This window comes from Bison bison, unplaced genomic scaffold (assembly GCF_000754665.1).
Source record: "Bison bison bison isolate TAMUID 2011002044 unplaced genomic scaffold, Bison_UMD1.0 scf7180017864484, whole genome shotgun sequence".
Classification (NCBI taxonomy): domain Eukaryota; kingdom Metazoa; phylum Chordata; class Mammalia; order Artiodactyla; family Bovidae; genus Bison; species Bison bison.
The window spans coordinates 1,295,326-1,309,884 of NW_011495044.1; the positions used below are offsets into that span (position 1 = coordinate 1,295,326).

Here is a 14,559-nt window from a genome sequence, read left to right on the forward strand (position 1 = left end):
GAATCCTAGACTGGCAGCTGTTTAGGGAGACATATTGGTAGTATAGGCTGGGGAACAGGGGAGAGACTAGGGGAAAACTGGGCTTCTCATTATGATAGTGACGTGAGGGAGTGATTATGAAGTGAAAGTCACTCAGTCATGTCTGACTCTTTGCAACCCCATGGACTATACAATCCATGGAATTCTCCAGGCCAGAACACTGGAGTGGGTAACCTTTCCCTTCTCCAGAAGCTCTTCCCAATCCAGGGATCGAACCAGGGTCTCCTGCACTGCAGGCAGATTCTTTGCCAACTGAGCTATCAGGGAAGCCCGATGTGGGGGCAGTGTATGTGTAAAATGAGTCTTTCAGGACATCTCCCACCATGGAGAGCTTGAAATAATGACAGTATAACAAGGGAGAGCATTTCTTTTCTTGGAAAGTCCAGTTTCTCCCTCTTTGGTTTAAATTTTCCCTGGGGTTGACCAGCAGTAAAAGGTAGACATTGGATGGAGCTTCTTAGAGCATTTATTTTTCCTGATTATGAGGCTGGAAGTCGGGCGCAGATGAAAACGGCACGTTAGTGGTGTGAGTGCTGGCTTGAATGGAGGGGTTGAAGCAGGGGTTTGAGTGGAGGGAGCAGAAGAGCGCAAACAGCTCTGGAGCAGCTGAGCCAGAAGGAAGGATGTGAGGGTAGCCATCAGTGATGCAGGAGGCACTGGGAGCAACTGCAAGGGATGAGGACCCACCCCACCCCTGAGCCCACCCCATCCCTGGATCCCCATTTTTATTCCTTAAGTTAAAAACCAATTCCTTGAGGCAGCTCAGGCGACAAGGATCAGCAGTCACAGGTTGGAGAGCCGAGTGTGCTCTGGCCAGCAGAGCCAGGATCTGGTTGGACAGTCGCTCAGGCCTCCTCAGCTGTAGCGTCAATGCCTGCATATGTGAAGTTCTCAAACAGCGACATGTTCACATAGGCCTGGGGAGCAGAGAAAGCTTTAGTGGGGGGCCAGGGATGGGGTATGCCTGCCCTGGAGGTCCTCGACTTCCATATGGTTGGGGTACTGGAAGAGACACTGATCCGTACTGGAGACTCAAGATGACCCCATGGCCAAGGGTGGTGCTCACCAGCCCAGAGCAGCAAGAATATCAGACCACAGCTGGGAAGCTCACATGAGAGACCCTTGACACAATGTTGGATAGGTGTTTTTTCATGCCCTTAGCTAATGAATTGATGGATAGTGCATTCATCCATTCATTTACTTATTCTTGTACTCATAAGGCTATTTCTGCTGATTTACCCATTTTTATGGTTGCTTGACTATTCCTTCATTCTTAAGATAGTTTAATAATTTCTATAACTACTTAGCTCAGTTGGTAAAGAATCTGCCTGCAATGCAGGAGACCCCACTTCAATTCCTGGGTCAGGAAGATCCCCTGGAGAAGGGATAAGCCACCCACTCCAGTATTCTTGGGCTTCCCTGGTGGCTCAGCTGGTAAAGAATCCACCTGCAATGTGGGAGACCTGGTTCGATCCCTGGGTTGGGAAGATCCCCTGGTGAAGGAAATGGCTACTCACTCCAGGATTCTAGCCTGGAGAATTCCATGGAATGTAGTCCTTGGGATTGCAAAAAGTAGGACATGACTGAGCAACTTTTGCTTTCATGGTTATTTGATTATTCCTTCATTCTTAAGATAGTTTAATAATTCCCAAAACTATTTAGTCATTAACTGATATTTAAGAACTCTTTTCACATTACTCATTTTCATGTACTTCTTCACTTAGATTTATTTGATAATTCATTTACTTATATTATTATTATCATTTACTTATGATATTATTATATTAGATTTAGTTATTTAATTACACGTTTTTTTGTCATGTGGCTTACAGGATCTTAGTTCCCAGACGAGGGATCAAACCCGTGCCTCCTGTAGTGGAATCATGGAGTCCTAACCACTGGACCAGCAAGGAATTCAGGAATTCCCTTAATTAGTTTATTTGTATGATTATTATATCATTCATCCACTAATTCTATACATTCATTCATTCAGTTACTGTGTTACTCATCCATCCATCCATTTGGTGAGCTGACCATTCGTGCATTCCACCCTGGCTCTGTGCCAGGTGAGAAGAGGTGTCCATAAGATAAGATAAGAAAGGACTGATGACCCCAGCAGAGGAAAGCAGGGAGTCCTGGACATGGGATCTGGGACAGGGACTTGCTGCTGAAGCTAATCAGTGGTCTTGGAAGGCTTTAGAAAGGCCCAGTGTCCAACTCGGTGAGAGCTAGAAAGGGCGTTACGCCCCAGGGCCCAGTTTAGCTGTGGTGCAGCTGTTGGTGGGGACAGGGCCATGGAGACTGCTGCCTTCTGGCTCCTATGGGCACTGTGAGGGGCAATCCTGTGAGCTCAGTGAGCCCAGCTCTCCCCACACCCCGGTGCTCTCCTCACCTTCCTGGCTTCCAGCATTCGGCCCAGCTGTAGCGCAATCTGGGCAAAGGGGGGTCGCTCGTATGGACGGTCCCGCCAGCACTGCCGCATCAGCTCGTACCTGCGGGTGGGGATCGATGAGATGAGGGTCAGGGCCTGCTGGGGTGACTGACAGGGGGCCCAGGGCTCGAGGCTGAGGGACTCACACTTCATCGTCACAGTTGCGAGGCTGTTCCATGCGGTAGCCCTGCGGCAGCTTCTCATATAGCTCGGCACACGTCATGCCGCAGTATGGGGTGCCCCCTGTCGGAGGGCAATGCTCTCTTAGCCCAGGGCCCAGGAGGAGAGGGGTGGGGGTCAGGGAAAGGTGGGGGCCCTCTGGGGAACAGGGCTCAGGGACTCACCAAGGCTCACGATCTCCCAGAGGAGGACCCCAAAAGACCAACTGAAATGAGGAGGATGCACTGAGTTACCTTCTAGGCCCTGGGGCCCAGCAGCTTAATGTCTACCTACCCCAAGTGTGCAGCCCCTCCCAGCCCCTACCTATGTCTACTTTGCAAGGGTCGGGCCTTGGCCAGGTGTGGTCTCTGCTACTGAAATTCCTTCACAGCCTCCCAGGCTCAACATAATCACAGCTAACATTTTTACTGTGTACTTGCTGTGGGCCAGGCACTCATCATTTAATGTATATGTTAATTCATCTACCCCTCACACCAACCCTATGATATAGGCACTATTACTATCCCCATTTTACAGAGACACTGAGGCACTGAGAGGTTAGCTAGCTCACCAAGGTCACACACTTAGCAAGTGGCAGAGCTGGGATTCAAACTCAGGCAGTCTGGTTCCAAAGCCCTTGCTCTTAGCTGCCTCTTATATTATAACAGCAGCTGAGCAGATGAGAGGTGGCTGAGGCCAGGGTAGGAGTTCTAGTCGGGGGAGGCATTTCAAGGGACCTGGGGCAGAAGTAGGAAGTAGGGGAGTAGTGGTTAGAGGGGTGTTGGTGTGGTAGATAGGGAGCTGGGCAGGCCAGGCCAAAGAGCTTGGGGAAGGGCCAGGACCAGGGCTGGAGTGCTGGGCAGGCCAGGTTGAAGAGAGGGGCAGAGGTGTGCCAGGATGGCTGTCTGGAGGAGGGAGCACAGAAGCGGCCTCTGGGGGTCATGCTCTGGTTAGGTTCTCCAGTGGGGATGACCTGCCCCTCAGAGAGGAAGGTCAGAGCATTCTTTTGAGTGGTCTCTCCATTTACCCAGGCGTTATCCGCCAGCAGCCCCATACCTCTCCAAGGCATCCTCCAGTCTCTTAGTCAAACACAGCCCTAAACCATTCCTACTCCAATGCTACCCTGAAACACCTTCCAAGATGAAGCTTCCTTCCAGCTACTTTCCCCGCCGCCCAACCCCGCCTTCCCATTAAGATGCTGGGCATGACCAAGGCATGCTTAAGACACATCTGTCACATCTGTGTCATACCTGGAATATACCCTAGGGGCAGCCAAGTCATGCCTTGGACAACCTGACACATCTCTGAGGTGTGTCCAGGTCACACCTACATGCATCCTTAGAGGACCAAACCCTCCTGCTTGTCTGCCCTCCCACACTCACACATCACTCTTGGTGGTGTAGACGCTGTAGTTCAGAGACTCAATGGCCATCCAGCGCACCGGGAGACGCCCCTGGGAGGGAGTGGGTTTGAGGGGTTGGGTAAGGAGAAAAGGCTGTTCAGCAGGTTTTGGGAGGCAGGGCGAGACACCGGCCCTGAAGGGGAGGATTGAAGGAGACTTACCATAGTCTTCTTTACATAAACCTCCTCCCCCCGAGAAAGGCCAAAATCTGCAATCTTGGAGGCCAGGTTCTCTCCGACCAGCACGTTTCGGGCAGCCAAGTCCCTGTGGATGAACTGCAGGCATGGTTAGAAGTCAGGGACGATGGAGGATGATGGAACCTGGGACTCCAGGGCCAGGGAGGGGGTCCACCTCATGGCTGGCTTCCTGGGCCCTCTGGGCCTTTAGTAGCCCTTTACTCTTCTGCCCACCTACCCCAGGCCTCAACCTGAGGTAGGTTGAGACTCAGAGACTCAGAGTGGCTCAGAGACTCGTGCCTGGGAAAAACCACAGTGGGGACTGTCATCCCTTCCTACTTGTGATCTGGGCCATGGCCAAGTTCAGGCTGTATCCTTCTCCTGGGACAACGGTTGACTTCCCCCCAGTGACCACACTGCATCTTCTCCTCTTTGAATGCTCCCTGACCCCGTCTCTCCCTGACCTCTCCCTGACCCCTGCTCCACTGATGAGAGTGGAAAGGCCCTTCTCTTGCCCAAAGCGATCTGTCCCTTGAGTTCCAGATCCTCCTCACTGGGCCCTCCACCTTCCTCAGAGACCCTGCTCTATCATCCCTCCCTCTGCCCTGGCCCCCTGCCCTCTACTTTCAAAGATACTCAATACATTAACAACTTCAAAATGCCTCCCTTAGTCTCACATCCCTTCCTCCAACTGTCCCCTCCCTCCTTTCATTCAAGCGGGGTGTCCTTGGACTTGGGCTCAGGCTTCCCGTCTGTTCCACCCTTCTCCTGGTGAGTCTCACCCACTCCCTGGCCACCAGCACCCCTATTTCTGAAGTGACAGCTTCCAGACTGTTGTCCCTGGTCCAGGCCTCCCTCCTTGGTTCTAGGCTGACAGTTGCAAAATGCTAAGCCACATCCCCAAACACAGACCTGCTTTGGGGGTGGTCTCACCCACTCACCCAGGCCAGCAACTTGGGGTCACATCCTCTCTATCCTCAATTCCATATTCAATTAGAGCCTGCTGATTTGATGTTCTGAAGTGCTTGATGGTCTCCCCTCATCCCGCTAGCCCACCTTCCCCAAAGACACACACACACACACACACACACCTGCTTCTCACTCAGGTACTGCATGCCATTGGCAGCATCACTGGCAAAACGCAGCAGCTGCCGGGAGCTGAGGGTGGAGGCTGTTCCATGTTCCCGGGCAAAAGCTGGGTCAGTTTCCAGGACCCGGCTTTTGCGCAGAAAATCCAGCAGATTCCCATAGGGGGCATATTCAATGGCGATATACAAGTAACCTGGGAGGTGAGGAATACAGGGTGGTGATTTATACTCAGACAACCCGGGATGGCAGCAGGCACCTTACGGTACTAGATAGAGAACCTGGCGCATGAAGGAGAACCAACAGTGATGTTTTGGTGTCCTGAAGCTTCCTATAAGCTATTAGAGGTCTTGGCTGATGATGAGGGTTTGGAAGAAGGGGTAGGTGATGAGTTGGGGGCTCACCTCGGTTCTCACAGGCCCCCAAGAGGTTGATGATGTTCGGATGATGCCCCAATTTGCACAGAACTTCCAGTTCTCCCGCAAAGTCACGATGGTCATTTTCAGAGGCATACTCTGTGTAAAGAATCCAATATCACTTTTGCCGGAAATAATCCTGGAGAAAGGGTGTGGGCTGTTGAGGGCTGGGGTCAGTTGCTGGTGGAAGCTAGGTGGGGCCTAGGGTTGAGGAAGAAAGGAGAGGGTCAGGGCTGGGGCAGGGGTTGCTCTCAGCGGACCTTTAAGCATCTTGATAGCGGCGTTCATCTTGAGTCCATCCTTCTTGATCATGGCCCGGATGACCTGGCCAAAGTTACCCTCTCCAATGAGATCCTCAAAGGTGATGTCCTCCCACTCCAGCACTGGGTAATTTAGGGGCTCAGGCTGAGGTTTTGGCCGCCGGGTCAGTGTCAAGGTGCCTGAGCTGAACTGCAGGATGGTCTCCTCGCCCTTCACAGGATGGGACAAGTAGGCAGACAGTCCACACAAGACACAGGGACAGGCAGACAAAACAGTGATCAGACAAACAAACAGAGACCCAGACAGAGGGCACCCTGGTGGCCAGCCAGGCATGGACAGACACAGGACACATACTGAGACAGAATCATATGAGATGGAGCCACAGGTGGGCCAGTGGGTAGACAGATGTCCAGAGAGAAATGCAGAGACCGCAGGCTGGAGATCTAGTGTGCGGGCTCTGAAGGAACAAGGAGTAGGTAAAATTGCTGGAAGCCACGGCATGAGTCAACGGAAGGTTGATACTCCTAACCCTAAAACCAAGAGGCACTGGAGTGAGCTGTGGTGGGAGCAACGAGCATCCCCTTATTCTTCCAATCCCCCAACCAGGCTGTGCTGTCACCAGGGAGGTTCTGGAGTGGATTCTGGCCTTGGGCAGTGGATCGGGGTATGTTTAGTGAGTACCTACTCCATGCTGAGCCTAGAGCAGCGGGCAGCCAGTGGAGTGGTTTTCTTCTCCATAGCAGAGAAGCAGAGATGACCCCTGTCCACCCACTTGGCAGCTCCCATAGCTCTCAAACCACCCAGGACCTGAAGACAGAAAGAACATAACAGAGAAGACCATCCATTTGCCCTAGCCAAGTAGGCCCTGGGCCACCTGGGCAGGGCTGAGAGCAGGGAAAGGAAATAGCTGAGCGGGACCATGGGCACCGCCAATATGAGAATACAAAGAATGGTTTAGACCTGGTGGGGTGTGGGTCCCTGTATGAGCCGCAGCCCAGCTTGATGGGAGAGGTCTGAGGACACAGGTCACACGGATTCACATGAAACGTAGACAACTGAAAGCGCACACCTGCATGCACACACGCGTGTTCTAGTGGAGGCCAGTAGGCAGGGCATCCATGAGAGGTACATGTGGACATGTGCTCGTACAGGAGAACAAGCAGAGGGACACATATGTCAGGGATACAGGTGCATGCTGATGGGGGCATTCACAGATGGGCACACGCACGCCCAGCCACGCGTTCATGCACACAGATACCCGCACATAGGCGCCTGGGGCAGGGGAATGTCTTGATATATGTTAGGATGCTACATCCATTTAAGACTACTTTCCTGCTCCTTCCCTTCACATGCATACCCCTGACCCTCCCCCACCACAGCCAGGCCGCTTTTTGCACACACTGACCTCAGAGGGAGGCCAACGCAGCCTGGAACAAAGAAGCCGATTGAATCTCTGAAGGGAGTATTTTAGAGGCATGGTAGAGACAACAGCCTTGGACACTAGGCTTTCTATCACAAGGATCAGCCCTTGAGAGAGAAGAGGGTTTTTTTTTTTTTGAAATGCCAAAACGTCTTTGTAAATACCGAGTCCAGGCACAGAGGACCAGGGCAGAGTTCGGATCATAAGTGACAACAGTGGGGAAGATTCCAGAGGAGAGAGAGGTGGAGGAGGGTGACAGATGGGGTGATGCTGGGGTCCCTGAAGGGGAGTTAGCACCCTCCCCCAGTCCTTACCCCCTCAGTGGGGGCCTGGTGCTCAGGTTTACAGGGAAGACAAGAGTAGGGAGGCCTGTGCTTCTCGCAAGGAGTGACAGGTGAGGCTGCAGGCTCGGCTCAACTCGAGAGCAGTAGAAACAGTTGTAGGAGGAGCTGCAGCAATGGGTCTGAGGGCTGCAGAATATGCTGCCCTCTGCAGGATCAGGGAAGGCCCTTGGAGTTCTTAAGTCCAAGGAGGCCTTGGGATTTGCAAAGATGGAGATTGGGATGAGGAACTCAAAGTGCAAATGCCCTTCTGGCCCAAAGGAGGTCACAGAAGGGCTGAGGACATGAGCCACAGATGCGTGCAGGACGGCCTGGCCAGAGAGAGGTCCTCATGGAGCCCAGGCATTCTCCATGTTCTCATCAGGCTTCCCAAGCATCCATCACCCCTCATGGGAAGGGGGAGAACCCCAAATTGACCCTGGTGCAATATGGACATAACTGAATGATTCTGAACTGGGAATACTAAATATTTCATCACTAATATACCTGGGCTCATGAGCTGCATTCAATTCTGTAGAAATGGATAAAATTACAGATTGTGACCTTGTATGCTTTTGAGTATAGTCTTACACCTAAACATCCATGCGTGCACACATACACACTCACAGTGAACAAATACTTGTGTGTATACAGGGACACATATATATGCAGGGTCTGCACACATATGCCTGGTGGCGGGTACAGGTGACTGACCGATCCTGACTGGTAGGTGAAGGTGCGTCTGCGATGCAGGCAGCTTTTGCGGATGCACGCCAAGGTGAGGAGGGCAGCCAGGATGGTGAGGCAGGTGGCAGACACAGAGCCCACCACAGCCAGGACCAGCTGTTGATCCAGGCCCTCTTCAGCTGCATGGATCTCTTGGACTGGGCCCTCAATCTGCAGCCCTGGACACCAGAAGAGGGGCAGATCACAGAGATGCCTGGGTCAGGGAACCTGGAGGCCACCACAGGGTCACACAGAGGTGGAGGTCAGAGATCCCAGTACCAGGGAGGGAGCGGGGATGTCAGGCCTAGGACCAGCAGGTTGCTGGAATGTCATGAGTTTCCCAGCACTCGGACAACGGGTCATAAGAAGGAAAGGGTCGGACTCCCCTGGTGATCCAGTGGTTAAGAATCCGCCTGCCAATGCAGGGGACAGGGGTTCGATCCCTGGTTCTGGAAGACTCCACATACCTCGGGGCAACAAAGCCTGTGTGCTACAACTACTGAGCCTGCACATCAGAGCCCTCGAACCACAACTTCTAAAGCCTGTGCTCCGCAACAAGAGAGAGAAGCCACTGCAATAAGAAGCCTGAGCACGGCAACTAGAGAGTCATCCCCCTCACCACAACTAGAGGAAGCCTGCACACAGCAAAGACGACCCAGTGCAGCCAAAAATAAACAAATTAATTTAAAAAAAAGAAAGAAGAAGAGCCACATCAAAGAAAAACGGAAAAAATGAAAGAAGGGAAGGGTCAGGGCCCTCACTGCCAGGTGTCATATCACTCTCTGGGAGGGGCCTAGGAGGCCCTGGAGCCAAGGCAGGGGATCACGTGCCAGGGAGAGCACCTGAGACCGACCCCGCGGCCCGGGCAGCCCCTCATCTCACCGTTGCCCAAGGTGGACTGTTCTACCACGTTGCTCCAGTCGCCAGGGCCCTGGACACTGGCCCGCACGCGGAAGAGGTAGCGCGTGCTGGCGTTAAGGCCGCGGACGATGGTGCTCGTCTCCTCGGGCCTGTCCACGTCCATCCACAGCGGGTCTCCGGAGCCCCCTGCCACCTGCACCTCCACGATGTACTTGGATATAGGCCCGGCTGCAGCCTCGGGGCGCTGCCACATCAGCTGGATCTCAGAGTCTGAAAGGGCCTGGGCATGGAGGTGTCGGGGGGCTGGGGGCCCTGGGGAGATTGGGGTGGGAAGGTGGGGCTCAGATGGGACCAGGCTGTGTGACTGTGGGGTCAGACAGATCCGCTCTAGCTGTGCCCGCAGCTCTACGGACCCCAAAATGGGAGATCCGCTGCCGACTTCTGTTTCTTCCTGGGCTGTATATTCCTCTCGCTGTGGCCTCCTTCACCAACGAGCTTCTGCTTCCCCTTACATCCCAAGTCTTCCTCACAGTGTCCCCATGTCCCCCAGGCCCCATGTCCTCCTCACGCCCCACCCCCTCCCTTGACCTCCCTGGGCTTGCCTCTGTCCTAGTCACTCCTGGAGGCCCTGGCATCCTGGATCCTCCCGTGTCCTGTCCTCCCTGTGCTCCTGTCTGCCTGACATCCAGATCCTCCCTGCGCCCATTTCCACGTCCTGTGGTCTCTGCCTGTCCATCCAGGCTCCTGTAACCTCCCATGTCCTTTCAGGCCCCGTGTGTTCCCTGCATGCTCTGCCCTCCCTCGTCACGAGCCCGCCACCCCCTCCCAAGCGTACCGCTGGGGGGCAGAAGCACACGCGCTGCGGGCGAGGCCGGGCCCAGGAGGGTGCAGTGGTAGAGCCGCACGTCCAGCTGGTAGTAGGTGCCAGGCGTGAGTCCGGTCAGGAGGGCAGTGCGGGCCTGGGGGGACGAGACGTTCTCCCGCCGCTCCTGTCCCCGGGCCCCGTCCCACAGGCGCAGCAGGAAACCATCGCCCACCAGCGGCCCCGGCACGGGGGGTAAAGACCAGCTCACTCGCAACCGGTCGGGGCCCTCCACATGCCAGCCCTCCAGCCACGGCTTCAACAAGGGCTCTGGGGCCAGAGGTAGAGGTCAGAACTGTCTGGTAGGTCCTGGGGGCCGGACGGGATGCTGAACCCCCAGGGACAACCTCCAGTGGGAAAGGCAGGGACCCCCGGGGCTGACAAGCTGAGACAACCCCAGAGCGCACGGGACAGTGACCCCTGGGGGACAGAAAGGGGTGACTCTGGGCCTCTCACCAGGACAGTCTGTGGTCATGAGGGTGGGAGGCCCCCAGGCCCCCTCCCCCCCTTCCCCCGGCCGGCTCAGCTGCACACGGACACTGTATCCCGTCTTCGGCCTCAGGTTCATTAACGTCACGTTCTCACTGGGGTCCACTGGGGGCAGGGTGCACAGCACGCAGCATTCAGTCCCAACTCCGTCCAGAAGCCTCTGCTCTCCCTCAGCCCCTCTCTTCTCCGCACACTCCACACTCCCTTCCATTCCTCCGACCCCCTCATTGTCCGGCACCCCATCCTGCCCCTAGCTCTTGCCCCCTCACCCACGATGGTAGACCAGGCCATGGTGCTGTCCTGGGGCCTGTAGTGCAGACGAACAGAGGCGATGGGTCCATCCCCAGAGAAGGAGACCAGCGGGGAGACCACGAGCTGGCGGCTCTGCTTGGCCAGAAGCCTCGGGGCAGTCAGGGGCACTGGTGGCACTGCCAGGAGACTCAGGGTAAGGCGTGGCCCACACAGCCCACCCAGCCCTCAGACACAGAGGCAGACTCTGTGCTCTGGGCATTAAAGATAACTCTGGGTCTCAGGTTGGGCCTGGGGACCCCCCTGGGCTGGGGAGAGACCAGGTGCAACAGATGATCAAAGTGGCCAGGGCCTAGGGAGGACAATTCAGGGCATAGGGACTCGGAAACAAGGAGATGAGGGTGTCCCAGAAGATGTTAAGTGAGGAAGTGACATGGCCAGACAGGGGTTTGGGGGAGGGCACTCCGCCATACAATGTGGGGGAGGACAAAGAAGGCTAAAGCCCAAGGCAGTGTCACCCTGCTCTCTGCCCCTCCCCCATCATTCATCACTCTCTTAATTAAAAAAAAAGTAGCAGGTGATGAAGCACCTGCTCAACCCAGATGCTTCACGTGCATGGCCTCCAATTCTGACAACTGCCTTCAGGCAGGGCTCATCATCCCTATCTTAAGAATGAAGAAACTGAGGCTCAGAGACATGGAATGACCTGCTTAAGGACATGCAGCCAGGGTTTAAACAAAGTCTGTCTGACCAGGCCATCTAAAATCAGCCCATCTTATCCCAAACAGCTTTTGTGCTCCTGCTTAGCTTCCTCACCCCATGGTCACTGTCTTTCCTGCCTTAGCTCTTCTGTCCGGATTATTGCATTAATGTCTCAACTGGTTCCCTGGCCTCGTCCAAACATTTCCCAGATGGATTTTCTAAGGAAAATGGATATATGTATGGATGACTGCAAGCACGGATAAATGGAGGGATGGGGGAAGGGAGGAGGGTCAAGGAGGATGCAGGGGTGTGGTAGAAGGGGTGGGAAAGAACAATGTTGCCAGGCAGGAACACACATGTACGGAAGAAGTGCTGGCCTGGAGGGAGAGGAAGGTCCAGTTTGGATCCTATGGAGCCCCTGGGCCTGCGGCTCACGCAGAGGATTAGGTGACCTGGAGTGGGGCCCCTGAGTCGTGCACTGGGTGACTTCCCCACTGACTTCAGAACCAGACCCCCATTACACAGAGGTCTGGAACCCAGGAGAGGGGTCCAGGCTGCAGATCGTTATCTGGGAGTTGCCAGGGAACGGTTGAAATCTTAGGAATAGGTGACATTATAACTACTAATAGCAATAAATGTCAATATACATTGACCACATACCCTGCGTCAGGCACTATGCCAAATGCTTAAACGCATCATCTAATTTAATCTTCACAGCAATCCTATCAAGGGAGTGCGGATATCCTCATTTTACAGAGAGAGAAACAAGCTATGAGGGGCAAGGTAACTCGCTTAGATGATGGAGCTAGAATTTGTAGTGAAGATTCAAAGCCAAGTGGCCTGGGGAGAGTGAGAAGAGGAAGGCTGGAGGTGGGACCCTGGGGTGGTGGAGGGGGCGACAAAGAAGTAGAGATAGGATGGGAAGCAGAGTCGTACAATGAGAAAGAGGGAGAGGGACAAGAGATCTGGGCTCATGTCAGGGGAGGTGGTGGCGGGGTCAGGAGCACAGGGAAAGAGGACCAGGGGGCGGGAGGGGGTGTGAACGTCTGATGCTTATGATGCTGCAGAAGGTGGGGGACACCTAGATGGGGGTGGGGGTGCTCGGCTCTCAGCAGTCCTGGGCACTGGCAGCTGCCTCCTTATTCACCAGGAAGCACTTCTGGGAAATGAAACAGGTCCACAGCCCCAGGCACTCCCCTGTTGTAGCACTGGGTGCCCGGTGGTGTGACTTGGGGCTGGAGGGAACACAGCATCGCAGAAGTGGAGAGAAAGGCACTGTGTGTCTGTGGGGCGGGGGAGATAGAAAGGAAGCATTGCCCGGGGCAAGGCTGGAGAGTGCCCCATTTCTGGGGCATGGGTTCCCTTTTCAGGGAGGACTGAGCTACACTCCAGCCTGGAGAGTGCCCGGTCCAGGCCTCAGGCTGACCACAAGCCCTCTTCTCTGCCTGGTGCTGGGCTGTGACCTTACATGCTCTTGCCCTTCCTGCTCCTATCTGAGCAGCCTTGGCTAGCACCCACTCTGTCTGCCATCTATCCTCCATGGACCCGGGACATCACTGACCTTTGACATTGATCCTGAAGCGTCGACTATCCTGGCCACCAGACGTGGACACGCGGCATTCCCAGAGTCCACTGTCCCCAAGAGCCAAGCGGGGCACCTCAAACTCGGCTGTGGTTCTATCTGGCTCCACAATGGCCTTGGTGGACTGAGAGAGGCAGGGGAGAGGGGCAGGCCTCAGAGAAAGTGTGCCATGCGGCAGAGGTTTGTGTGTTTGTCCAAGTTGACGAGGGGACAGAGACTGGGAGGTGGTCCCTCAACAATCAGCCTGACCCAATTTGAGCTGTGATCAGGCCAGTGGGCAGAGCCTGCAGAAAGCCCCGAGGGGTGGAGAAGCCTGAGGGTGGGCAGAGGCCCCGGACCGCCAGAGGCCCTGGGGTCATGGGGCTCACCAGGAGCACCGTGCCATCCGGCTTGCGGAGCTCCATGCTGCCCCGGACTGGGAAGGGGTTCCCCGCTGCGGCACAGTTGATCCGGGGCATTGTGTCTAAGTTGAACTCCAGTTCTGAGACCATGTCCAAGATCTGGGGGATCCGGTCTGGGGAAAGAGGGGACACTCATCCTGGAGGCCCTGTAAGGGCAGACACACAACTGCCACAGAGCCCCCTGCCTCCACCCCCCTGCCCCCTGAGTCTTTCATCTTAGAGGAGGCACCACCAGCATCCCAGTCATGCAGGCCTGCAAGCCAGCAAAGTCTGGGCAACACCTCCAGGCCCTCGTGCCCACCTCTACAGGCCCCCGAATCTGCCTCTTGTGCCCTCCGCCTCCTCAGACCCTCCCACACCGAGACCAGAGCCCTCGCCAGCCTCACCGCCAGAACCCTGGTTCAGTCCTCTATCATTTCTGGGCCCCGTGACAGATCCTCTGGGCTCTCCTGCTCCCGCTCCCTCCCCAGCAGCTGGGGTCCTCTCTCAAACCCACACCTGACAGCAGTTCTGATGGACCTCTTCAACCCTTCCCTGCAGGGCTAGCATATTCAGCGCAAACCCTACAGCCTGTCATTCAAACGCCCCGAGAGCTGACCTCTTCTGAACACTTCCAGAGCCTCTCCTCATGCCACTGTCCCGGTATTAAAGCTTGAGTCCTCAATCCCCCGGCCTTTGCCCTGCTCTCTCCCTAGCCATCTTTCTCCCGTCCTTCATACCCCATCTGAGATCACACCTCTTTCCAGAAGCCCTTCCTGAATCTCTTGGCTTGGTCAGGGTCCCCTTGCGGCTCCCACCCACCCTGGGCTGCTGCCCATCCCCAGGGGGAGGAGGGGCTTTGAGCCAGGGGGATGCATCTGGTGAAGCTGACCTGTTCCTCAGAGCCACCCCCCGTGCTCATACCTGACTTCTCACAGTGCATCCCATGCCACCCGGAGGGACAGACACAGCCGCTGAAGCGGTCACAAGTACCACCA

The 14,559-nt window shown here is 55.3% G+C and overlaps 1 protein-coding gene across 1 annotated transcript in view; it reads right to left on the reverse strand.

Moving 5' to 3' along the window:
• Nucleotides 1–487: 487 nt before the first annotated feature.
• Nucleotides 488–14,559, reverse strand: part of TIE1 (tyrosine kinase with immunoglobulin-like and EGF-like domains 1) — a 20,092-nt gene continuing 6,020 nt past the window's right edge. Inside the window, exons 9-25 of the mRNA XM_010862798.1 lie at nucleotides 14,486–14,557; nucleotides 13,550–13,695; nucleotides 13,161–13,305; nucleotides 10,918–11,076; nucleotides 10,616–10,753; nucleotides 10,133–10,429; nucleotides 9,319–9,609; nucleotides 8,425–8,615; nucleotides 5,970–6,180; nucleotides 5,698–5,808; nucleotides 5,299–5,489; nucleotides 4,193–4,306; nucleotides 4,012–4,082; nucleotides 2,815–2,855; nucleotides 2,617–2,713; nucleotides 2,432–2,531; nucleotides 488–956 (exon numbers count right to left, since the gene is read on the reverse strand). Coding sequence (XP_010861100.1) covers nucleotides 885–956; nucleotides 2,432–2,531; nucleotides 2,617–2,713; nucleotides 2,815–2,855; nucleotides 4,012–4,082; nucleotides 4,193–4,306; nucleotides 5,299–5,489; nucleotides 5,698–5,808; nucleotides 5,970–6,180; nucleotides 8,425–8,615; nucleotides 9,319–9,609; nucleotides 10,133–10,429; nucleotides 10,616–10,753; nucleotides 10,918–11,076; nucleotides 13,161–13,305; nucleotides 13,550–13,695; nucleotides 14,486–14,557 — 2,447 coding nt within the window. The 3' untranslated portion in view covers nucleotides 488–884. The remainder of the gene's footprint in view (nucleotides 957–2,431; nucleotides 2,532–2,616; nucleotides 2,714–2,814; nucleotides 2,856–4,011; nucleotides 4,083–4,192; nucleotides 4,307–5,298; nucleotides 5,490–5,697; nucleotides 5,809–5,969; nucleotides 6,181–8,424; nucleotides 8,616–9,318; nucleotides 9,610–10,132; nucleotides 10,430–10,615; nucleotides 10,754–10,917; nucleotides 11,077–13,160; nucleotides 13,306–13,549; nucleotides 13,696–14,485; nucleotides 14,558–14,559) is intronic.